General features: G+C 36.6%; 1 protein-coding gene across 1 annotated transcript in view; it reads right to left on the bottom strand.

The window, feature by feature from the left end:
- The window catches only part of COL24A1 (collagen type XXIV alpha 1 chain), a 237673-nt gene that overhangs the window by 167938 nt on the left and 43275 nt on the right, over positions 1–26460 (bottom strand). Inside the window, exon 6 of the mRNA XM_078071776.1 lies at positions 349–402. Coding sequence (XP_077927902.1) covers positions 349–402 — 54 coding nt within the window. The remainder of the gene's footprint in view (positions 1–348; positions 403–26460) is intronic.

The following is a 26460-nucleotide window of genomic DNA, read 5'->3' as shown; positions in this document are numbered from 1 at the left end:
GAGACTTGGATCAGGTAAAGTGATAACTTAATCCCTTTCAAAACTGCTTCCTTTAGGGGGCTTGCTCTGATAAAGTAGATTTAAAAATGGTCTAGTCATAAATCTAAACCATCAGTTTCATCTTTTCTCTTCAGACCACATCATCACAACTTAAAGAGTAATCTGCCCTTTAAAAATTAGAAACATATAACCTATTAGCTATATTTCAATATATTTAAGATATTCAAGACGGATGATGCATTTTAAGTTATGAGTGATTTCTAATTAACATAAAATACCATATGAATGTCTCTCGTTTGAGTTTAGCCTAGAATTCTTACTGTTAAAAAAAAAAATGAAAGACATTACCTTTTCACCAATGCTTCCAGTAGTCCCAACTTCTCCAGGTAAACCAACAGGTCCCTTTTAGAAAAAAATATAACAGAAAATACACATTTTTACTGCATTGCTATTACAGCATCTTGGTTTTAAATCACCTTAATCCATGTTTCTTTTTAACTCATCCTAAATTTTATCTTAGAGTAAAATTCCTCCTAGTATAGATGTCCAGCCTATGACTTCACATCAAAAAGTAATCTATTCATTCAATCAACAAATATATATGAATGTCTAATATGTGTCAGGCTGAGCTGGTAGGCACTTAGTTTCATATCCAAACACAGTTCCTGTCCTTGTGGAATTTATAATCCAGTGGATGTTATAAAGAACTGTAGTTTTCGTAGCTTCTTGATGTGGATACACCAGCTTAAGAAGTCATTTCTGTGACTTCTTTGAAAATCCCTAATACTAGCACACATCCATTCATTAATTCATTGTCACTCAAGAAATATGTGGTGCCTGCTCCGTGCTGGTACTACATTGCTTTGCAGAGATTTTGTTAGCAAGTAAGGCAAACCCAAGCCCTGCTCTCACACAGCAAGAAGTCTTATACAGAGACTGAAAACAACTAAATTAAAAAGTAATAATTACAAAACATCACATTGGCTAATATAGGAAACAACTGTGATAACAACGTAGAGAGTGAAAGAGAAGACCTATGGAGAGATGGTCAGGGTAAACCTCAGGTCTGACATCTAATCTGAAAGCTGAAGAATAAGAAGAGGCCAGTTGGCCAAGAGAAGAAAAGAGGAAGAGTGTTCTAGACAGAGTAAACAACTTGAGTAAAGAATGAATTTAGTGCGCTGAAAGAAATGAAAGAAGGCAATCAGTAACACTGTTTCAGAGTGAACAAGGCTCAGTGTTCACCTACCTTGTCTTTATGGATTCTACTTCAAGCCGTATAGAAAACAAAATAACATAGACCAAACTTTATAATAACAACATAATCTTTCTCATGTCTTCAGTTATGAAGGCCTTTTCTACTATTGTTTAAAGATGTATGAAGCATTTTCTTTTTCAATGGCTATACCGTGCTTAAATAGATTATTATATGATAATATGAGTTAGCATATAGAAGGCACCTAAATCATAAAAAAAATTATTTGCTATGTTGAAGCTAATTGAAGTTTTTGCATGGGACATGATTATATCCACATATATTTTTATTATTATTCTTATCAATCTCTCTCTCACTCTACCTACCTACCACTCTACCTACCTACCTCTCTACTTACCTACCTTTCTACCTACCTACCTACCTACCCATCTATCTATCTACTGATCATGGATACACTGACATACACTATGTACTTCCTGTGTGTCTAATTTAATCCTCACAACAGCCATATTTCGTAATATTATCCTAATGCCCTTACAGACAAGGCAGATGAGTTAAACAGCTTGCTGAAGTGGATGCCTTTAAGTAGCGTGGATGAGTTTAAGTGGCCATTGAGCACTTGAAATGTAGCTGGTCAAAACTGACATGTAAATGTAAAAAGACATCAGATTTTGAAGACACTACAAAAAGAATGAAAAAATCAAATCACTGTTTAAATTGATTACATATTAAAATGATAATGTTTTGGATATATTGGTTTAAATAAAATGTTACTAAAATCAATTTCATTTGCATCTTTCTACCTTTGTAAATATGGCTACTGAAAAATGTTAAATGACATTTGTGACTGGCCTTATATCTCTATTGGACAGCACAGATCTATATTCTCAAACACTATGCTAATGTTAAGTTATATCCAGTTGGAAGTGACTTAATATATTTCTGTGATTATTGATTTTAAGAGAATTAACACTTTTACTCTGAAACAATGATCAATGGTCAGTTAATCAAATCTGAGAAGAACAATGAAATATAACTATTTGTGAGACAGTAAACAAAATAGCAGAAACTGAACACAGACTAATATTGATCCAGGGAAAAACTCTTTTCCTAACACATATAATCTAGGTAAGTGAATGGAGTAGGCCCATTTGACTTATCCCAATATTGACTATGTGTGCTAGAACAATGTCACCTACAGACCTATTTGGCTTAGCTCATAGCATTTGCTCACTAATTAATAGAAACTGAATTAGGTACTAAGATTTAAAAATGCAGAGATTTTTATATATAAAGCTTAATAAGATTGTTAGTTTCAGATGACCTAGCAAGCATAGGCAAGCATTTTCAAAGGCAAATCTGGATGGATCTAAGCAGCAGTTGCTACCTAGATGCATTCTTTAGGTTACCACAGCCCATACCAATTGCTCTTGTGTCTTATACCTGACCCGTTTCACTACTATATACTACCTGCCTGCTTCCAATAGGGCACTTGAGGTTGTCAGTCCTGATTTGAGTATTAGGAGGTGCAGTCTATCAAAAGGGCATACTTGGAAGATAGGCTCTCATTGGAAAATAGGCAGTTCACAGGCTTACATCTTTGCCCACAGGGAATCTTTAATGAAACTTAAATTAGGGGAGCATAAACAATGTATTAAGACTCTGATTCCTCCCAACACTTTTCTTCAGTTTCTTTTATCTATTTTCAAGTTATATACTTCTGGAGAAAATTCTAAATTAATGTTGTTGGAATGATGTACATTTTCCCAAAGGTGAAATGTATAAAATTTCATTCTTATTTCATTAGTTACTGATTATCTACCAGGTATAAAACACTATACTAGTCAATTTAGAAATAACTAATAACTAAAATACAAAGTAGATAGCAAAAATATTACAAGAAGATAAAGTCTACAGAGTATGGGAAAAAGCAGCAGTCGGCAAACTGTGACCCCAAAGGCTGGCTACCTCTTTTTGTAAGTAAGTTTCACTGAGACACAGCAATGGCCACTTGTTTACCTTTTCTCTACAGCTGCCTTTGTCCTCACAAAGGCAGACCTGAGCAGTTGTGACAGAGTCTGTAGGGCCCACAGAGCCCGAACCATTTCTCTTGGGGAACTACAAAGCAGTCATTGAAGCTATAGCCTTCATTTATAAGAAAAATCAGCAATTTATACTTTTTTGACCAAGAATTTTCATTTAAAAAGTTTTAAAAACACTGATTCTACGTCTAACACACATTAAGGAAAATGACAAAGGCTAGAGCCAAAACATGCTGTGTGTTAAGAGCTAGACAACTCTACAATAACTGAAAACATTTCACTTTTTATAAAATAGGATATGTAATAGTCTATTTATAGATTTCGTTAGCTAAAGCAGAAATTCAGAAGGCCAAAAAGCCTTATGTATAATGAATCACTTGTTAGAACTGAAAAGAAGTATTATTTTTTTTCTAAAAGTCAGTAAAAACTCTAAAATACACTAGTTCTATTTTTTTTAAAGTAACCACATCCTTCTTATTCACTAAAGACTAATGTAAAATTAGAGTATTTCCTAGTTGAAACTAAAATGTTTAAAAATTTTTTTATATAAAGTTCTTAGACTTGACAACTCTGCTTTAACTGTGGTTTAGAATCTATCTATATTGTTTCAAATTTTCTTTTCAGTGAAGAAACAACTGCAGTTACAAGATTAAAAAAAAAAATCTCAGACCCCAAAGCTCTTTAAATTCACTCGAAAATGGAATATTATAAGGCGAATTCTCTAGGATGTAGCTCTGTTTTACCTTAGAAACATATCAACTTCAATGTTTGTATTTATTAGTGTTATTATATTTACTCTCTTTAAAAATAAAAATTTTAGAAGTCATCTTACCACAGTAAAAGTAGTATTTGGTTGTACTAGATGAAATTGCTGATATTTGGCATTTTTTTTTTAACCTTAAACATTGGTAATTTTACATGATTCAATCTAGTATAAAATTCTGAGGGTAAAAGAAACAGAAGATTGGCCAGACATGAGAAAATGACAACTCTAAGCACTACATGGGAAAATAAACTTCCATATCTATTATTAAGTTCTCCACCTTTAAAGATCTCATATCTTCACATGTTTGTTGAAGATACTAAAAATACAGACTGTTGTCAGTCTAGACAGATATGGGGAAGACACAGAAAAGTAGAAATAAAGTGTGTGTAATCTATGTGGGTAAGAAAGAGAAATTCATTTTTAGATAAGATGACTACGAGATATATATTGGACATTTTGGTAGGAATATTCACAACACAATTGAGTATACAGGTCTAGAGCTAAGGAAAGATATACGTGAACCATCAACAAAAAGACAGTAAAGAGTAGATGCATCACCAGAGAGTACGTGTCCTGAGAAAAGGAAAGGCCAAGAACAATAACATTTAGAAGGCAGGATGAAAAAAAGAAAACTTACGGAATTGACTATATAAAGAAAGTGTACTGTCAAAAGGAGGATACTGTCAGGGCGCCTGGGTGGCTCAGTCAGTTAAGCATCTGACTCTTGATTTCAGCTCAAGTCATGATCTCAGGGTCGTGAGATCAAGCTCTGTGTTGGCCTTGCACTCAGCACATTGTCTGGTTGTCCCTCTCCCTCTGTTCTTCCCCATGCTTGAGCACGCTCTCTCTCTCAAATAAATACATAAAATCTTAAACAAACAAACAAACAAAAGGAGGATATTGTCTATTTATTTATTTTTGTCCATAATGTTTCTTCAGACCTTTTCATTTAGGGGTAATTTTATGACTTGACAAACATGAATGGACCTTTTCTGTTTATTTGGAAATAACATCATTATTCCTAAAAGGCTAACCTTTGGATCACTTCACCCCTATTTTCAAATGAAATCTATAAGCTAAGGATATATTTGTTTGACAGTGTGACTTGGACTAAGCAACTTCAGCTCATTGTGCCTCATCCTTTACCATTCAGGAAGATGTAACCTCAAGTTCATTAGTCTGCATGTTCTATAAAGCAAGGATAATGTCTTATCTGATACTATATCCCTTATACCTGGCATACTTCCTGGAATATAGAACATAATTACTAAATACATGTTGAGTGAATGAGTCAACAAATTAGATGGAGCAGTAGTGGTGGAAACATAGATGAGCTGCCCACATCACCAGCAGAGATGCTTCAGCAGTAAGGCCTACATCCAAAGACTAACTAAAGTGAGGGTATAAAGGCATGTCCATTTTTGCCTAATATGGGATTGCTCTGTTGGGCCATATATGCCCCAGAGCCCCCTAAAGGATTGTTTGGACTCTCATTTCCTCCAGTGGAAGGACAGAGAAACTGAGCAAAAGCCCAGGATTTAACAGAGTGATCAAACTCCAGGGAAGGTTAAATGTCTAACCAAGACAACTCTGTTAGAGCAAGGCCAGGGCCTTCGTTGGGGAAAAAGTGGGATCCTGACACTTGTCATGAGGACACCTGGATAGAGGTCCCTGAAGATTTTGAACCACCAGACTCTATGAGCTTACAAATTTGGTCTACCTCTCATTAATGCTAGCACTTTCTCCTTTAAGAAAACATGCGTCCCAGTTAGGATTTGTCCATAGATCCTTTTTTGGCCATTATGTCAAGAACTAGGGTTAAGTCACAGCATAACCGATCTGGGAGCTTGCTATGTCTGACATAGGAGGAAGAGACTATACCCCAAAGGAATGAAAGATCTAGCCAGTATATACTGGTAGGAATTGGGACAGTATGTGGGAACCTGATTTTAGAGGTACTTAATCAAGGGAGAAATAACATAATCTAAAAAACATAAATATAACATAAATTAGATATGAGAGTTTATTAATTTGGGAGCACTTATCAAAGATATAGGATTTAGCACCCTGGCAAGGACCTCAAGAGATTGTACAAACTCCTGCAGTGGGTCTAAGCTATGAGATAAGCAGCTCTGCCCCTTGGGCCTTATGACCGGGCAGACCCTATATTTTTTAGAAACATCAGAGGTGGGAAAGGAAGCCAGGTAGAGCTTACAGCAAGCCTTGATAGGAACAACACAAAAGGCTCCTTGGATTTTGTAGCAAGGCCATGCCATTTGCAGCAGAGATTTACATGTGTTTTGGAAAATCAAATTTTAGTGTGCTACTAGGCTCTAATAGATACTGAGCACCAACCATGGACACCAAATGACCATGCATCTGGATCCATCTATCATAAGCTGAGTTGTGTCAGACGTAAGGTGAGCAGTTCCAGTACAATCTGGCATGGAACATGAGCAGGACAGAGATATAGGCAAACTGAACGAACAAGTAGTCTAGACCCCCAGCTAGGACCTCTTTTTCATCAGACATCTTTGGCTATCTAGGAGATCTCTTATGACTAGCTGCTTGGGAAGAAAAGTCCAAAACTTGGTTTATGGATTGGTAGGCTTAGTGCTATGGACTGGCTATTTGTGTCCTCTCAGAATTCCCATGTTAAATATCCAATGCGATGGTATTTGGAGGTAGGGTTTTGGGGAGGTAATTAGGTGGTGAGAGTGGAACTCCCATGATGGGGTTAATGTCCTTATAAGAAGAGGAAGAGAGCTAGCCCTTTCTCTGTCTACCATGTGTGGCTACAGTGAAAAGGCAGCCATCGGCAAATCAGGAAGTGGGCCTGTACCAACCAATGGATCTGTCCAACAACACGTTTGTTGTTTAAGCTACCCAGACTATGGTGTTTCATTATAGCAGCCTGAACTAAGACACTTACTACGTAGTTGCAAACTGAAAATGGATGGAAGCTGTATTATAGCTTCACTCAGGGGTGTCTTAAAAGGCAGTGGAAAGGGAACATTTCTAATGAGCAGAATTTCTGGCAGTGCACCAGACCATCCACTTTCTGGGAAGGAGAAGTGGCTTCAGGTTAGAATATGTACAGACTAGTGGGTATCTGTGAGTGACCCAGCTGGTTGTCTAGCCACCTGAAAGGAAGAAGATTGTAAGACTGGGAACAAGGTTTGAAAATGAGGCCCATAGCATAGATGGGTACATTCGACACAAAGAGCAAAGATTTTGTATCAAACATTAATGCCTACCAGAGAAGGTCAAACCTGGAAGACTGCCTGGAAGTATACAGAATGATTCAGAAATTTGACATCAGCAAGTCTTGGTCATTAGTCATCTCAGTGCTGGATGATGGGCATATGAATGAAATGGGCATGGTGGGAGAGGTGGAAGGTATGCATGGGCCTGACATCATGGGTTCTTATTTAACAAGGCTGAATTAATTACCGCTGCTACTGAATATTCACACTGCCAATAACAGAGAACAACACTGTACCCATGAAATGATGCCATTCTTTGAGGAGAACAACCAGCCCCTTGGGGGCAAATTCACGCCTGGAAAGGCCAAAGATTTACTCTAACAGAAATACTCTGGGAATGGGTTTCTTTCTTATCTTCAGGCCTCAATTAAGCAGCAGTATCTGATAGCTTACAAAGTGTCTAATCTATCTTATGAGATCCCAAAAACATTGTGTCAGAACACGGTACCCATTTTACAGCAAATAAGTTGTGAAAGTGGACCTGGGTTCATGGGATTTAGTCGTTATATCATATGACAACAAGAAGCTTCCAACCTGATGGAGCATTGGAATAGCCTGCTAAAGGAGCAGTTAAAGTGCCAGCTAGGAGGTGATACTTTTTTTTTTTAAAGATTTTATTTATTCATTTGAGAGAGAGAGCGAGAGCGCACAAGTAGGAGGAGCAGCAGAGGGAGAAAGAGAAGCAGGCTCCCTGCTGAGCAGGGATTCCAATGCAGGGCTGGATCCCAGGACCCTGAGATCATGACCTGAGCCGAAGGCAGCTGCTTAACTGACTGAGCCACCCTGGGGCACCACCCGGAGGTGACACTTTTTAACGATAAAGCACCACCCTATAGGATAAAAAAGTATACACATCAAATCAAAGACAGTTATATGGTACTGGATCTCCAATAGAAAATAGTCATTGGTCTTGGAACCAAGGGGTGGAAGCAGAATTAATCCCACTTACTACCACTCCCAACATCTCTGTAAAGGACCCTATACTTTGCATCCCCACAAAATGTAAGCTCTGCCAGAATAGAGGTCTTGGTCCCCAAAGGGGACATATTTTCATTAGGTGACACATTGATCTATATCTTATGGCTGCCCTTTTGAGCACTTCAAGTTCTCTGTATCTGGGCACCAGAAAGCAAGGAAGAGTCACCACCGTGGCGTAGTTAATTCAGCCTGATCATCAGAGGGAGAAGATTGCTATCATTTGTGGTCCTAAAGCTAGCTGCAGTGTTAGGGGCTATAATTTGTACTACTAATTCATTTTCTAAAGTTTTCCCTCAGGAAGAGAATCTACCAGAAAGAGGAGCAACTCCCTGAAAGGGTATGAAGTCAACCCAAGTAACACAAGGAGTAAACAGTTGTGAACATCAAGATGGGCCACCAAGATACATCACCAAGGAAGAATATGTTGCCTAAGCTGTCATCAACTTCATGTCTTCACCTTCAGAGGGCCTTCCTGACCAATGCACACCCCAGGGTGACCCATATACTATGGGTGCTTGAGTTGGAGTATAAAAGCCCAGCCATTCAGCCCAGCATGATGGGTTTATAAAGGATTCAGAGCATCCTATAGGGATGGTTGAGATTTAAGTATGGCCTGTATCGATTTGACTTCTCTATCTATTCAACCCAGTTTCCTCTTCCTTTTTCCTCAAGTGTTACTTTCTAATCAATACCCTGCAGCAAAATTCTATCTCAGCAGTCTGCTTCTGGAATATCCCACTTGTGCTCACAGTTTCTCCCTAAATGGGAGCCTCAATCTACAGAGGGCCATGGAATTATTACAAAGTGTCAGTGAGTCCATACATAGGTACTGAGAATATGCTAAATACAGAAAAGCAGGACTCCCATTTGTTGGTCTGTAAAAATGATCTTCATTTATGAAAAGACTGAGTATCACTAAGAGTAGTTTGAATTAGTAAAGGCAGATTCCCTTTTTACATATTCCCTTTGACAAGATATAACTGTCATACTTAGTGTAGCTACTAAGGTACACATCGTCAACCTACTTTTAATGCCTGGGTAATGGCTGTTATCATTGTTAGGATAAACTGAATGCTTTATCCTTTTTACTGAAAGGAAATTGTTCCTTACATATATATGGTTTCTGGGGATTGACTTGCAGGTCCAAAGTATAAGAAAATAGCACTTGGAATGTATCCCAAATGCAACCTGAGGGAGACTCTCTGAGATAGCATCTGGAGTGAGATTTCATCCCTTTCCTTTTGTACGAAGTGATAAATCTTTTCTTGATAGATCAGGGATGAAACTTTTCAAGCTCACCAAAGACTGAGGATACTCTGGCAGCAAAAAACTATAGCTTACTGTAATTTGTTTTCCAGAATATTTGACTTACTTTACCAAAAATTCTTTAACTCTACTTCTCTTTCAAGTAAGGTACACTTATATACAGACACTTTCACTATACCAATATCTAGTGCCTAAGAATTTAAATAAAACAAATGAGCAAACCATGTAGCATAATGATTATGATAAATCATACCTGTTACTAAATACAGGAAATAGTTCTCTTACTTTTTTCTCTGGAATAATGTACGAGTATAAGTAAATAAAAACAGTGATTACTCATCTGTGTTATCCACTGTCTTTGAAACCAAGAATGTGCCCGATTAGCCTTATTAATTTAAAGTTTCTGAAAATTGAAGATAAGCTATCTATATCTATAAACACTGGTGACTTACTAAAGAAAAGCCAATTATTTAGAAAACCTGCATTCATGAACACTTTAAAAAGTATAGAAGTGCCCTAAAATAAATTCATTCATTCACTTAGTCAACAAGCATTTGAGAATAGAATACATGCCAGATATTAAAAAATAATGCAGAAAATTTATACAGTCAGTTAAATTTAAAATACAGACGAGCATTTCATTATTTCAGAGGTTCCTGACTGGACAATAGTTTATTGTGGCAACACTTCCTCCACTTCATACTGTTGGCATTTGGATATACAGGTTTTCTAAAATATGTAACTCAACAGCCTGCTCAGTATCCAAACAGGGATTTCAGTTTCTGACATTTCCCTAACAACTACTTGACTCTTACTTCCTTGAATCATACATGTAGTCATGAAATGAAAGTTCAGAATGAAGTTTTGCCTCAGGAAGGTCTGGCAATAATTAAAAGAATATGCCTGGAATGTCTACTCAACAGATGCTTTTACTCACACGTATGTTATGAGAACCTTGAGAATAGAAAGGCAACTGGTGCTGTAGTCCCTGCACTAAATTGCCTGGCATCTGCTGTTCACATTATTCTGCTCTTCTGAATAAGTCTCATGACAATCTAAGGTGATAAAGTGAGTATCAACACAGGGCTACCCCTAATCTTGGTTGAACTTCTTAAATTATTGATTAAAAAAATAAGCTGGATGAGCAATAAGAGGAATTCTTATTCCTGCTGTGACACTTGTGTTGGAAAACATTTGAACTGTAAGCTCTTCCTAAAACTTGAATAAACTAGCAAGATCATTCACAGAAAAGAATAAGTGCTTATAATTACAGCATATTTTTTCCACTTAAAAAAAAAAAAAAAGCTTCTAACTTGTATAAACTCTGAGAGTGGCCTGTGTTCTGTTCGTCTTGATGTTCATCTCAACTAATCTCATTGTCTAGCACCTTCCCTAGCATAGAGCAAGTGCTGAGTAAGTATCTGCAGAATGAATGCATAGCATAAATTGGATGCTGAATATTTTTTTTTTGAATTTCAGTATAGTTAACATATTGTGTTACATTAGTTTCAGGTATATAATAGAGTGATTCAACAACTCTATACATTACTCAGTGCTCATCACAAGTGTATTCTTAATCCCCTTCATTTATTTCACCCATAACCCCACCCATTCCCCTCTGGTAAACATCAGTTTGTTCTCTATAGTTAAAAGTCTGTTTTTTACTTTCTCTTTTTTTCTTTGTTTGTTTTGTTTCTTAAATTCCACATATGACTGAAATCTTATGGTATTTGTTTTTCTCTGACCTATTTCACTTAGCATTATACCTTCTGGATCCATCTATGTTATTGTAAATGACAAAATTTCATTCTTTTTATGGCTGAATAATATTCCATTATATATATACCACTTCTTCTTTATCCATTCATCTATCCATGGACACGTGGGCAGTTTCCATAATTTGGCTATTGTAGATACTGCTTCAATAAATGTTAAGGTGCATATATCTTTTTGAACACCCAGTAGTGCAATTACTGGACAGTATGATAATTCTATTTCTAATTTTGGAGGAAGATCCATACTGTTTTCTACAGTGGCTTCACCAGACTGCATTTCCACCAAAAGTGCATGAGGTTCCTTTTTCTCCCATCCTTGCCAACACCTGCTGTTTCTTGTGTTTTTTATTTTAGCCATTCTGACAGCCATTCTGATAGGTGCTATCTCATTGTAGTTTTGATTTGCATTTCCCTGATGATGAGTGATGTTGAGCATCTTTTCATGTGTCTGTTGGCTATGTATATCTTCTTTGGAGAAATGTCTGTTCATGTCTTCTGCACATTTTTAAATTGATTTTTTTTTTTTTGGTGTTGAGTTGTGTAAGTTCTTTATATATTTTTGATACTAACACTTTATCAGATATGTCATTTGCAAATATCTTCTCCCAGTCAGTAGGTTGTCTTTTAGTTTGTTTCCTTTGCTGTGCAGAAGCTTTTTACTTTGATGGAGCCTCAACAGTTTATTTCTGCTTTTGTTTCCCTTGCCTCAGAGATACATCTCTGCTATGGCTGATATGAGAAATTACTGCTTATGTTCTCTTTTAGGATTTTAATGGTTTCAGGTTTCACATTTAAGTCTTTAATCCATTTTGAGTTTATTTTTGTGTATAGTATAAGAAAGTGGTCCAGTTTCATCCTTTTGCAAGTAGCTGTCCAGTTTTCTCAACACCATTTGTTGAAGAGACTGTCTTTTACCTGTTGCATATTCTTGCCTCCTTTGTCAAAGATTATTGACCATACAATCACGGGTTTATTTCTGGGTTTTCTATTCTTTTCCATTGATCTATGCACCTGTTTTTGTGCCAGTATCATACTGTTTTGATTAATACAGCTTTGTAGTATGTCTTGAAATCTGGGATTGTGACACCTCCAATTTTGTTTTTCTTTTCAAGATTGCTTTGACTATTCAGGGTCTTTTCTAGTTCTAGAGAAATTGTAGGATTATCTGTTCTAGTTCTGTGGAAAATGCTGGTAGTATTTTGATAGGGATTACATTAAATCTGTAGATTGCTTTGGGTAGTATAGACATTTTAACAATACTGTTCTTCTAATCCACCAGCATGGAATACATTTCCATTTGTTAGTGTTGTCTTCAATTACTTTTATCAATGTTTTATTTTTCAGAGTATAGGTCTTTCACCCCATTGGTTAAAAATCTAACTTAGGGATTTTATTATTTTTGGTGCAATTGTAAATGAGATTGTTTTCTTAATTTTCTTCTGCTACATCATTAGTGTACAGAAGTGCAACAGAGTCTATACATTGATTTTGTATCCTGCAACATTACTGAATTCATTTATCAGTTCTATTAGTTTTTTGGTGGAATTTTAGAGTTTTCTATATATAGTGTCACGTCATCTGCAAATAGTGAAAGTTTTACTTCTTCCTTGCTGATTTGGATGCCTTTTATTTCTTTTTGTTTTCTGATTGCTATGGCTATGACTTCCAGTACTATGTTGAATAAAAGTGGTGAGAGTGGACATCCTTGTCTTGTTCTGGATCTTAGGAAAAAAGCTCTCAGTTTTTCCTCATTGAGTATGAGGTTCTCTGTGAGTTTTTCACATATAACCTTTAATATGTTGAAGTATGTTCCCTCTAAACCTACTCTGTTAAAGGTTTCTATCATGAATGGATGTTGTACTTTGTCAAATGCTTGTTCTGCATCTACTGAAATGATCATACGGTTTTTATCCTTTCTCTTGTTAAGGTGATGTATCACACTGATTGATTTGCAAATATTGAACTACCCTTACATCCTGGGAATAAATCCCACTTGATTGTGGTAATTTTTTAATGTATTGTTGGAAAGGCAAAGAATGAAACTGAACCCTTATCTTATATCATACACAAAAATCAACTCAAAATGGATTAAAGACTTAAATATAAGACCTGAAACCATAAATCTCCTAGAAGAGAATACATAGAGAGGGTAGGTCCTTGACATTGGTCCTGGCAATATTTTTTTAGACTTCACAGCAGAAGCAAAGGCAACAAAAGCAAAAATAAACAAACAGGACCACATCGAACTAAAAAGTTTCTTCATAGCAAAGGTAAGCATCAACAAAATGAAAAACAGAATGGGAGAAAATACTTGCTAACCACATATCTGATAAGGGGTTAGTATCCAAAATATACAAGGAACTCATACAAATCAATAGCAATCAATCAATCAATCAATCAATAAAAATCCAATTTTAAAATGGGCAAAGGGGCACCTGGGTGGCTCAGCTGGTTAAGTGTCCAACTCTTGATTTCGGCTCAGGTCATGATCTCAGGGTCATGGGATTGAGCCCTGCGTTGGGCTCTGTGCTCAGTGTAGAGTCTGCTTGTTCCTCTCCCTCTGCTCCTCCCCCCACTCTCCCTCTATCTCTACAATAAATAAAATCTTTAAAAATATAAAAAATAAATTTAAAAAATAATAAAATGGGCAAAGAATTTGAATAGACATTTTCCCAAAGAAGATATACAAACAGCCTTCTGGTACATAAAGGTGCTCATCAGCACTAGTCATTAGGGAAATACAAATCTCAGCCACAACGAGATACCACCTCCCACTTGTTAGAATGGCTACTATCAAAAAGACAAAAGATAATAAATGTTAACAAGGATGTAAAGAAAGGGGAACACTTTTATGTTTTTGGTGGGAATAGAAACTGGTACACCCCTATGGAAAACAGTACGGAGGCTCTTCAAGAAATTGAAAATAGAACTACCAATGACCTAGCAATTCTACTTCTCAGTATATATCCAAAGGAAATGAATTATTATCATGAAGAGATATCTGTACTCCCATGTTCATAACAGCATTATTTACAATAGGCAGTGTATAGAAACAACTGAAATGTCTTTGTTACCAACTGTAACAATGTATTGTAAAATTGAAATTTTCTAAGAAAGTAGAACTTAAATGTTTTCACATACAAATAAAAGGTAAATATGTAAGGTGATGGATGTGTTAAGTAACTCTATGGGGGAATTCTTTCACAATGTATATGTATATTAAACCAACACATTTTACACTTTAAATATCTTACAATGTTATTTGTCGATTACACCTCAATAAAGCTTAAAAAATGAACTGATACAATAGAAAATTTTATTACTAGACACTTTAAATGATCTTTGATAATATAAAGAAGTAGAAGACCTCAAGAAAAAGAAAAAGCAAAAGAAAATGCTGCAAGGAGGGGTTTGAATGGGTTTGGGAGGAGGGGTGATGAGTAAATTTGAATCCAATGAGTCTGAGGTACAATTTTTAACTTTAAAGGAAACTACAGATCAGACAAATCTTTTGGATTTACCTTTATCTATTATTTATTTCTTAAATATAAGTTACACTTCATATTTAGGCTGTGTTTCAAAAACCCTGGTCTTTAAAGAACTTAATCTAGTACTGGAAAGCCATGTAAATAAGTAAGAGCAGTAAATGATGATAGAAGCATGGATAAGGTATAGAGGATAAAGCAATCAAGGTTTAGAGGAGGTGATGCTTAAGCTGACTTGTGGAAGAACAGGAGGTATTTGTGAACCAGAAAAGACAGGAAGGACATTACAAGTAAGTAATAAGAGCCAGGTGAGCTGTGACCACTTATGTCTTACCTCCCTCCAGCTACTCTGAACCGCTTATAATATAGTTTTGCAAACATTGCAGATATTTCATGCCTCCCTATATTTAATTCTCATGCTGCCATTCCCATTGAAATGTCCTTCCTTATTCAGATTGTCTCACAAGAAGATGTCATACTTTCAGACTTTGCTCAAGCACACGGAAGTCCTCTTAAGGTACAGCTCGTAGCAAATAAATTAGAAAAATTACCTTTCATTCTTAATTTATTTCAGTTCCATCATACAAAACATATACTATCGTCACTGTAAAATGGATTAGGCCTGTGTTCGTTGCTGTGGGAGGCAGTTTTCTGTATAGATAACTCAAATAAAAAAGTAACTGTGATATAAAGCAAAATAAGCTAAGGACCATGAGAGTGTAGATAAAGTACTGAAAGGCTCAACAAGGAAAGAGACTGAATCTAATTTCGGGCAGGGATACCAGAAAAGACTTCATGATAGAGCAGATGACTTGAGAGGGGTCTTGAGAGTTGATGCTAGGAAGACAATGGGAGCGGGAAAATGAAGGCCTTTAGAGGTTACAGAAATAATCCGAACAAAGGCATACATAAGTGGGTTCCTTTTAGCAACACTGAACGCCCAGTTTGGCCTAGGAAATTGGCAAGTGTGAGAAATAACAACTATAAGGATAGGTGAAGGATATATTGTAGGAGGTCTTAACAGTCAGGTTGAAAAATTCTTATACTCTATATTCTTAAGGCTTCCACAGACTCATTTCCCCCTTATAATCTACTATGTCCCATTCCCCTAGCATTTTGGGAGGAGCTTGTGTCATCCAGGTCTTTCCAGACTTCAGTGACTAAACTGATTTTATTGCTAATGATATAATCAACACACCAAAGAAACATAGATTTTGACAGAGAATTTTTCCAAAACTCATTTATCAGGAAAAAAAAAAAAACACCTCAAAAAACTGAGCGTATAAGACTTACATCTCAGAAGCTATGATCTTAGACATAAACATAGAAAGGTTATATAGTTATAAAAATTTTCTATAAGATACAAAGCTGGCTGTATTTATGGTTAAAATAAAATTATTATTTCACTTATTTTTCCTATGGTCAAAAGGGGAGTATTATACATGTATCTTTTTCAACAAAAATGCTGCAATGTTCCCCCTCAGGCTGTTCTGCCGAATTGATGAAAAAAAGAGATGTTTCATAAACAGAAGATAGAATGCAAATGCAAAATATCTCAACCTAATGGGAAATACAAGTCTAATGACATTCCTTAGAACTTTTCCCAAAGTAATGAAAGAAAAACTCACTAAAAATTAATATATGGAAATCCTTTGACTCAGAGCAGAACTTCAAAAATACATATATAATGTTCAGAAAAACGTTTCCAATGAACTGTGCACATAAAAAACAGATTTCTTTGTTCTTGGAAAATACTTCCTGATAAGATTCTTAAGTGTTTGTTAAGGTAAAAAAAAAAAAAAAAGAAAGATGAATTGCAGTAGAGTACTTTGGACGTACATGTGGTCTACATATAAATGCAAATTAATTCATTATGCTAACGCTTGGTACACAAAATCAGTACATATTAGCAACACAACACGTCTGCTAGTTTAATCTGCTTTTTTATTTGAAGAAATCACACTCAAATTTAGTGCTTTTTTATTAATAATAAAAGAGTAATGAAGCAGAAACACATATGGCAGATTCATTTAATAAAGACCGGTGTAGCCCAAATAAAGTGTAACTTTCTGTGAAAGGAAAGGCAAACTAGAGCTTATAGGCCAAATCCTGCCTGCTGTTTATTTCTTTTTTTTTCACTATTTTTAAAAACATTTATTTATTTATTTATTTGAGAGAGAGAGAGAGAGAAAGAGAGCACAAACAGGGGTGGGAGTGGACAGGCAGAGGGAGGGAGAGAAGCAGACTCCCTGCTGAGCAGTGAGCGCCACATAGGGCTCGATCCCAGGACCCTGGGATCATGACCTGAGCCGAAGGCAGGCACTTAACCGACTGAGTTACCAGGTGCCCCTTTTCCACTATTTTTGTACATAAAATTGTATTGGGAACACAGAATCATTCATTTCCATATTATCTAGGAGAGTTTTTGTACTATAATAGCAGAGAGAGTTGAGTAGTTGTGACAGAGATGATATGGCCTGAAAGTCTAAAATATGTAATATCTGGCCTTTTGCAGAAAGTTTGCTGAGCCATGTTCTAAAACGAATGTAGCTCCTTAAGGTCCAATTCAGTACATTGGTTATGTAGACCTTATGTATTTTTTTTAAAGATCAGAACCATAAAAATTTTTCACTAGCCTTAGTCTCAGATTCAAAATTGCATTTGCCTTCTGTAAGAGTAGTAGTGCCAACAGGTAGCCCAAGGCAACACCTTTACCCTGGTCCCTACCTTTACTTCCATCAGTTCAGCCCATTCTTTGACATGAACAAGAAATGTATTCTCTATCTTATAAATTCTGAGCATAAAAACATCATTAGAGGGGTGCCTGGGTGGCTCAGTCGGTTAAGCGGCTGCCTTTGGCTCAGGTCATGATCCCAGGATCCTGGGATCGAGTCCCGCATCGGGCTCCCTGCTCGGTGGAGAGTCTGCTTCTCCCTCTGCCTCTGCCTGCCTCTCTGCCTACTTATGCTTCTCTCTCTCTCTCTCTGTCAAATAAATAAATAAAAAATCTTTAAAAAACAATCATTAGAAGTCTATTTTTATTGATGCGTAAATATCTAAATAAAATAAAATAGTACACTACTAATAAATGAAATTAGTGTATTTTTTAAAAAGATTTTATTTGACAGAGAGAGAGAGAGATAGCACAAGCAGGGGGAAAGGGAGTAGCAGACCCCCTGCTGAGCAGGGAGCCCGATGCAGGGCTCGATCCCAGGACCCTGGGATCATGACCTGAGCTGAAGGCAGATCTTAACCAACTGAGCCACCCATGGGCCCCCAAAATAGTGTAGTTTTTATGCAAACATAGCTTCAAGGGAAGTCCCTTAGCACTCCCTTCCAACCAAAGTGCCATCCCCACACCCCTTCTACATATAAATTTAGAGCTGCCATTTCCTCAAAAACTGTGATTACCACATTGTAGCTATTTCTAATTGAGAAAACAGTAACATGTTTTTAGCCAAATAAAGCTGGGGGTTCATTATCAACATATATATCCTTATGATAGGCATGAAAATAATTTTTACTTCTTTTTTTTTTTTTTTTTTTTTTTTTGAAGACTATCTTCTAGCGTTCCTAGGTCGCTCAGTCTTCGGCTCAGGTCATGATCCCAGAGTCCTGGGATGGAGACCCACATTAGGCTCTCCGCTCAGTGGGGAGGCTCCTTCTCTCTCGCCCCCTGCCTGCCACTCCCCCTGCTTGTGCTCTCTAACTCTCTGTCAAATAAATAAATGAAAGCTTGAAAAAATTACTTTATCAATTCTAAAATAGGTAAAGTGCTCAAGTCTCTGTTTCCTTAGTCGGAAAGCTAATAGCACCCCAGGCAGTAGCACACTAAATGCTTACATGTGAAAAACACTAGTGCTACTGTTCGTGTTTGGAAGCACAAACTTCCATCTTCATCTCTCTTCTATTTGATTACTTTGAAGCAGTGTATTGTTATTTCAGTTGGGCAATCTGGAAACTTTGTTAGACTAAGAAGGGTTCTCTTGTTTATTACTCTTTAATATGATATATATGATAAATACCTTGTTCCCTATCTTACTCCATGAATGTTGGATCTTATTCCTTTTCCCAGAATATTTTACCTTTTATCTGTCACTGAATGTATATTTAGTAAGGATAAAAGAAAAATATATATACTTAATATAAAGTATATAAACCTTTATATTTCTAAGATAGGCTGGGCTTTCAATAACTTCTGTGCTTTTAGCTTGTAGCACAGTATGGTGTGTATCATTCATTTCCCCCACAGATAGAAATTTTGCCTTTTACTTTTATTTTATGATCATGTGAATATTTTTTCATTTTTGTTAGTTTCTCCTTAATAACCACTTATATGTGCTTTAATCTTGGTCTACCTCTTATGACATTTGCTTTGAGACATGAACAGTTTCTTATAATCTTCATTTTCCCATATACTTCAACTTTCATAGCTGTAGAAACAAGTTCTGTAGGACCACATTTAATAGAGTATTTGTTATTTTCCTACTAATTTATTTCGCTTTTTACAAAGAGATGTCATAAATGTTGAAAAAATGTATATTTTATAGCCCAAAGGATTCAGAAATCCTTCCAGCTTTATAAACATTTCAACTTTTCCCAGAAATTTGCTGACTCCATTCTCTTAGAAAAATCTCTTGTGTTTGTGATTAAAAAATGGGTTAGCCTGGTGATGAGTATTAAAGAGGGCACGTATTGAATGGAGTGCCGGGTGTTATACACAAACAATGAACCATGGAACACTACATCAACAACAACAATAAAAAAGCTAATGATATAATGTATGGTGATTAACATAACATAATAAAATAAAATTTAAAAAAAAGAAGGAAAGCAGGAAATCAATGAACCCTAAAAAAAAAACAAAAATACTATTGACATCTCAGGGGCCTGGGTGGCTCAGTCAGTTAAGTGTCAGACTCCTGATTTCAGCTCAGATTGTGATCTCAGAGTTGTGAGATCAAGTCCCACTTCAGGTTCTACACTCAGCATGGATTCTGTTTGGGATTCTCTCCCACTTCCTCTGTCTCAATCCCTGCCCCCCCCCCCACGCTCTATAATCTCTCTAAAATAAATAAATCTTAAAAAAAACACTGTTGGCATCTCATTTATGAAATAATAGCTCATCTTGGAGTTACCTGCACCTGATTTTCAGAGAATGGTAGGTTTCGAACTGTCTTTAATTCACTTCTCTTCAATTTACCTAGAATTGTAATGTCATATATTTTCTCTGTTCATATCTACTGGTATGTCCACGCACTTCGTGTGTATTCCCTTTTGATTTCACTGATTTACACTTTCTAATTTTCTTCTTTTTCTAATTTTCTACACCTTCATGGACTTAATACTATAGTGAAATTAATTTGCTGTGGATTCTTTTTTTTTTTAAAAGATTTTATTTATTTATTTGACAGAGAGAGACACAGCGAGAGAGGGAACACAAGCAGGGGGAGTGAGAGAGGGAGAAGCAGGCTTACCGCTGAGCAGGGAGCCCGATGCGGGACCTGGGATCATGACCTGAGCCGAAGGCAGATGCTTAACGACTGAGCCACCCAGGTGCCCCTGCTGTGGCCTCTTAATCCAATAGATGATGCTATTTACACATTTCAAAGATGATAAATGTCAAATATATGATCCTAAAACATAATAATTTTGGTACATCTATGTTTTTGAGATACTTCCTCAAACCACAATGTGGTCCTTGGGGCCCCATAACCTCTAACTTTATATAGTAACAGGACAGTATGTATTCATTAGAAAGACAATTGGAAATCTTCATCTCATTGTTAAGAGGAAGCAGGGTGCTAAATTTCTTAACTTCTCTGAAACATGTTTTCTTTTGTATAAAAGAGAAGTAATTTTTATTTCTCAGAGCCTTTGTGAGGATTAAATGATACAACATATACAAAGTATCTCACATATCACAGATTTTCAATAAATAGTAGCTATTTTTATTATATTCAGGTAAACATCCTTCTCATGATGGTACGTATGGTAGATACACATTTCGTGTAACTTTCCATTCTGAGAAAAATTACCTTTCCCTGCCACGTAGGAGACATACAACAGCTTTGTAGCTGTCCTACAGGTATGTACAGCTTGGAAACAGGAAGGGTAGATGACATTTTTAAGGTAAAAGCACTGAGGCTACAGAGGCCCTACAAGGACAGTTTGATAGAGTTTCACTTTGTTCTTCTTATTTGGCTAAATGGTGCTATCAGCTTCTGGGACTTTTCCTCAAGAAAATATGAGTCACTTTTTATGCTTTAGGTTAGTCCATCTAAAGTAGTATTCTCCTTTTAATGAAAGAAAAAATGGAACTTATTAAATAAAATCAACTTGTATGAAGTTTGATAATAAGTTCATGGTAATGCTACCAGAGAGCAACAAAACTCATCACTGTATTAAATGAGGTTTTGTGATGAGCACTTCTTAAACATTTTCTTCCAGATCTTTCGAAATCTTTCCTGATTCCATTGTAAATATATTAAATTATGTTTCAATAATTCTCAGAAATTAATAACCTTTGACAATATTTTAAAATTTAATTGCCAGCTTGGCCTAAGAGATTACCAAGCAAAATTTTATTTTGCTCATTTCCAAATCTAACTATCGATTCCCAAGTTTCCATTTAAAGACAGGACAACTAGAGTAGGCTGGGAAGATGGCAGAGTAAGAGGATCCTAAGCTCACCTCCTCCATGGATACAATTAGATAACACTCATATCAGTGTAAATCACCCAGAAAATGACCCAAAGACTGGCAGATCAAACTCCACAACTAAAGGTAAAGAAGAGGCCACATCAGAGAGGTACAAAGGGCAACAGTGTCCCCAACAGTAAGGAACAAACAAAATGGCAGTCCATGGAGTGCGAGAGGGAGCTGAAGGCACAGAGAAGGAAGAGAAACAGACTCTCACACCAGGAAGCCTGCATGGGGAAGATGAATCCCCATAACCTTTGGCTTTGAAAGTGAGAGGGGCCAAATTTCACGAGTTCTTATAACCAGCAGGTTTTAAAACCTGGAATTTTAAAAATCAGTGGGCTCAGCTCTGGGAGAGCCCAGAAGGCAAGAGGAATCTGAGTCCCATTCTTAAAGAGATCACAGGACAAACAGCCCCTGCAGATACAGCACAGAAGTGGCAGTTTGAAAAATGCCTGGGACATATAAGCAGGAGAGTAGTTTACTCATTTTGGAGAGTGTCTAGAAGGGACAGGGATCACTGGAAGACCTGACCAGGAACCACGGAGCTGGCAGGCACTATCTCCATCCTCCGCCCCCCCAGCATAAACACACTGCCACCTGTGGGAATCAGCACAGTGCCAGAATTTACTACCTAATTGCTTGTACCAAACCCCACCCCTCTGGGCTTCAGCAGATTTACCCTTTTCAGTCACCCTTGCCTAAGTACCCTGGCAGCAGTTCCCTTCCCCTAGAAGACCAGCACAAAGCTTGCCAACAGCATGTCTCCTGACCAGTGCACTTTGTGGATCCACCCAGGCCAGCCCCAGTCCCAGCAACTGTAGTGGCAGGTCTCATTTTGCAAGCAGACTGGCAGACACCATACTAAAACCGTGTGCCTCACACCAGCCTGGTCCCAGCAGTAGCAGCATGCCCCTGCCAATACACTCACAAGCCTGTTTGAAGTAGAGCCACAAGCCTGGCAGCATGCAAATAGCTCCTTCAGGGGCCAGTATCACTTCAAAGTGACTACCACCCTGGGGTGAGGGAAAGATAACCACACACTAGACCAGATAAATTTGACAGATATATTCAGAACATTCCATCCTAAAACAACAGAACACACATTCTTTTCAAGATCACACAAAGAACATTCTCCAGAATAGATCATATATTAGGCCATAAAACAAATCTCAACAAATTCAAAAAGATTGAAGTCATACCATACATCTTTTCTGACCCCAATGCTATGAAACTAGAACTTTTTTCCAGAAAAAGTCTGGAAAGAGCACAAATACATGGAGGTTAAATAGCATGCTCAATGAATGAATCAACCGAAAAATCGAAGAAATCAAAAATGACATGGAGAAAAATGAAAATGAGAACACAATAGTCCAAAATATTTGAGATATCCCAAAAGCAGTTCTAGGAGGAAAGTTTATAGCAATACAAGCTTAACTCAAGGAGCAAAAAACATCTCAAATAAGCAACCTAACCTTACAACTAAAGGAGGTAGAAAAAGAAGAACAAACAAAACCCAAAACCAGTAGAAGGAAGGAAATAATAAAGGTCAGAGCAGAAATAAATGGTATAGAAACTAAAAAAACAATAGAACAGATCAATGAAACCAGGAGCTGGTTCTTTGAAAAGATCAAGGAAATTGATAAAACTTTAACCAGACTCACACACACACACACACACACACACACACACACACATAAAAAGAGAGAGAGAGAGGAGTCAAATAAACAAAATCAGAAATGAAAGAGGAGAAACAATAAGCAACACCACAGAAATACAAAGGACTGTAATATTGTTTGCAAACCCTCTTTAATACCCATCACCAGGCTAACCCATCCCCCCACCCCCCTCCCCTCTAGAACCCTCAGTTTTTTTCTCAGAGTCCATAGTCCCTCATGATACGCAAACAATGAATCATGGAACACTACATCAAAAACTAATGATGTAATGTATGGTGATTAACATAACATAATAAAAAAAACAATAAACAACAAAAAAAAAGGATTGTAACAGAATATTATGAAAAATTATATGCCAACAAATTGGACAACCTAGAAGAAATGGAAAAATTCATAGAAACATATAACCTACCAAAACTGAAGCAGAAATAGTAAATTTGAACAGACTGATGTAGTAATCAAAAAACTCCCAACAAACAGAAGTCCAGGACCAGATGACTTCACAGATGAATTCCATTAAACATTTAAAGAAAAGTTAAGGGTTCTAGAGGGGAGGGGGATGGGTGGATGGGTTAGCCTGGTGATGGGTATTAAAGAGGTCATGTACTGCATGGAGCACTGGGTGTTATACACAAACAATGAATCATGGAACACTACATCAAAAACTAATGATGTAATGTATGGTGATTAACATAACATAATAAAAAAAATAAAGAAAAGTTAATACCTATTCTCAAACTTTTCCAAAGATCTATCCTTTTCAAAGATCTATTCTTTGAAGAAAAACTTCAAATTCATTTATGAGACCAGCATTACCCTGATACCAAAACCAGATAAAGACACTACCAAAAAATAGAACGATAGGCCAATATCTCTGATGAACAGAGATGCAAAAATCCTCACCAAAATCTTAGGCAAACTGAACCCAACAATACATTAAAAACATCATTCACCACTATCAAGTGGGATTTATTCCCAGGATGCAAGGGTGGTTCAATATTCACAAATCAATCAACGTGATACATCACATCAACAAGAGAAAGGAGAAGAAGCATATGATCATTTCAGTAAATACGGAAAAAACACTTTTATCAGTTTTGGTAAAAACACCAACAGTATTTTTCACAGAACTAAAACAAACAATCCTAAAATTTGTAATGGATCCACAAAAGACCCCAAAAAGCCAAAGCAGTCTTGAGATAGAAAAACAGAACTGGAGATATCACAATTCTGGACTTCAAGTTATATTACAAATCTGTAGTAATCAAAACAGCATGGTACTAGCACAATAACAGACATGAAGATCAGAACAATAGGACAGAATAGAAAACCCAGAAATAAACCTATAATTATGTAGTCAATTAATCTTTGACAAAGGAGGCAAGAACCTGCAACATGAAAAAGACAGTCTCTTCAACAAATGATATTGAGAAAACTGGACAGCTACATGCAAAAGAATGAAACTGGACCACTTTTCTTAAACCATACACAAAAACAAACTCAAAATGGACTAAAGACCTAAATGTGTGGCCTGAAACCATAAAAATCTTAGAGGAGAATACAGGCAGTAATTTCTGTGATATCAGTGGTAGCAACTTTTTCTAGATATGTCTCCTGAGGCAAGAGTAACAACAGCAAAAATAAACTATTGAGGCTCCATCAACATAAAAAGCTTCTGCACCGCAAAGGAAACAACCAACAAATCTAAACAACAACCTACTGAATGGGAGAAGATATTTGCAAATGGCATATCTGATAAAGGCTTAGTATCCAAAAATATATAATTAACTTATATAACTCAACACCAAAAAAGTAAATAATCCAATTTAAAAATGGGCAGAAGATATGAACAGATATTTCTCGAGGGGCGCCTGGGTGGCCCAGCTGTTAAGTGTCTGCCTTCAACTCAGGTCGTGATCCCAGGGTCCCGAGATCGAGCCCCGCATCGGGCTCCCTGCTCAGTGGGAGGCCTGCTTCTCCCTCTCTCATTCCCCCTGCTTGTGTTCCTGCTCTCGCTATCTCTCTGTCAAATAAATAAATTTAAAAAAAGACATTTCTCGAAAGAAGACATACAGATGGCCAACAGACAGATGAAAAGATGCTCAATAGCACTCATCATCAGGAAAATGCAAATCAAAACTAGAATGAGATATTACCTCACACCTGTCAGAATGGTTAAAATCAAAAACACAAGAAACAACAAGTGTTGGTGAGGATGTGGAGAGGAAGGAAACTTGACGCACTGTTGGTGAGTTTGCAAATTAATGCAGCTACTGTGGAAGACAGTATGGAGTTTCCTCAAAAAATTAAAAATAGAACTACCCTACAATCCAGTAATCACACTACTGAGTATTTATCCAAAGAATACAAAAACACTAACTCGAAAGGATATATGCACCCTATGTTTACTGCAGCACTAACTAGAATGACCAAATTATGGAAGCCACCCACATGTCTATCAATAGATATAAATACACACACACACACACACACACGCATGCACACAATGGAATATTACTCAGCCATAAAAAAGAATGAAATCTTGCCATTTGCAACAACATGGATGGAGTTAGAGAGTATTATGCTAAGTGAAATAAGTCAGTCAGAGAAAGACAAATACCATATGACTTCATTCATATGTGCAACTTAAGAAAAAAAAAATGAACAAAGGGAAAAAAAAAGAGAGACAAACCAAAGACAGACTCAACTATAGAGAACAATCAGATGGCTACCAGAGGGGAGGTCAGTGTGAGATGGGTGAAATAAGTGAAGGGGATTAGGAGTACTTATCTTGATGAGCGCTGAGTAATACATGAAACTGTTGAATCACTATATTGTACACCTGAAACTAATATAACACTGTTTGTTAACAGCACAGGAATTAAAATAAAAAATGAATAAAGTAAAATATAAAAAGAGAGAACAAGGTAATAGGCCAATTGATAAAAATAAATAAATAAAGACAGGATAACTGATTTTTGATGTAGCTAAAAGAACCTTGGAACAGGAAGTAGAAAATCCAGATATGAAACCCAGATCCACTGCTTACTAACTGTATGAATTTGAACACATCACATAACTTCAATAAATTTCAATTTCCTCACTTCCAGAATATCAAAAAGTTTTTATCTTACTAGGGTCATTTCAAGATTAAATGAGATAATAGTTCTTCAATAAATAGATTTCCTTCCTTTCGTTTTCTCCTCTGACGCCACCTCTATTTGGTCTTGAAGGAATTGGTTATAAACCAACTCAGAATCAGCCATCAGAAGCTCTATGATTCTA

Source organism: Halichoerus grypus, chromosome 5 (assembly GCF_964656455.1).
Source record: "Halichoerus grypus chromosome 5, mHalGry1.hap1.1, whole genome shotgun sequence".
Classification (NCBI taxonomy): Eukaryota; Metazoa; Chordata; class Mammalia; order Carnivora; family Phocidae; genus Halichoerus; species Halichoerus grypus.
This window is presented reverse-complemented; position numbering and strand designations above follow the sequence as displayed.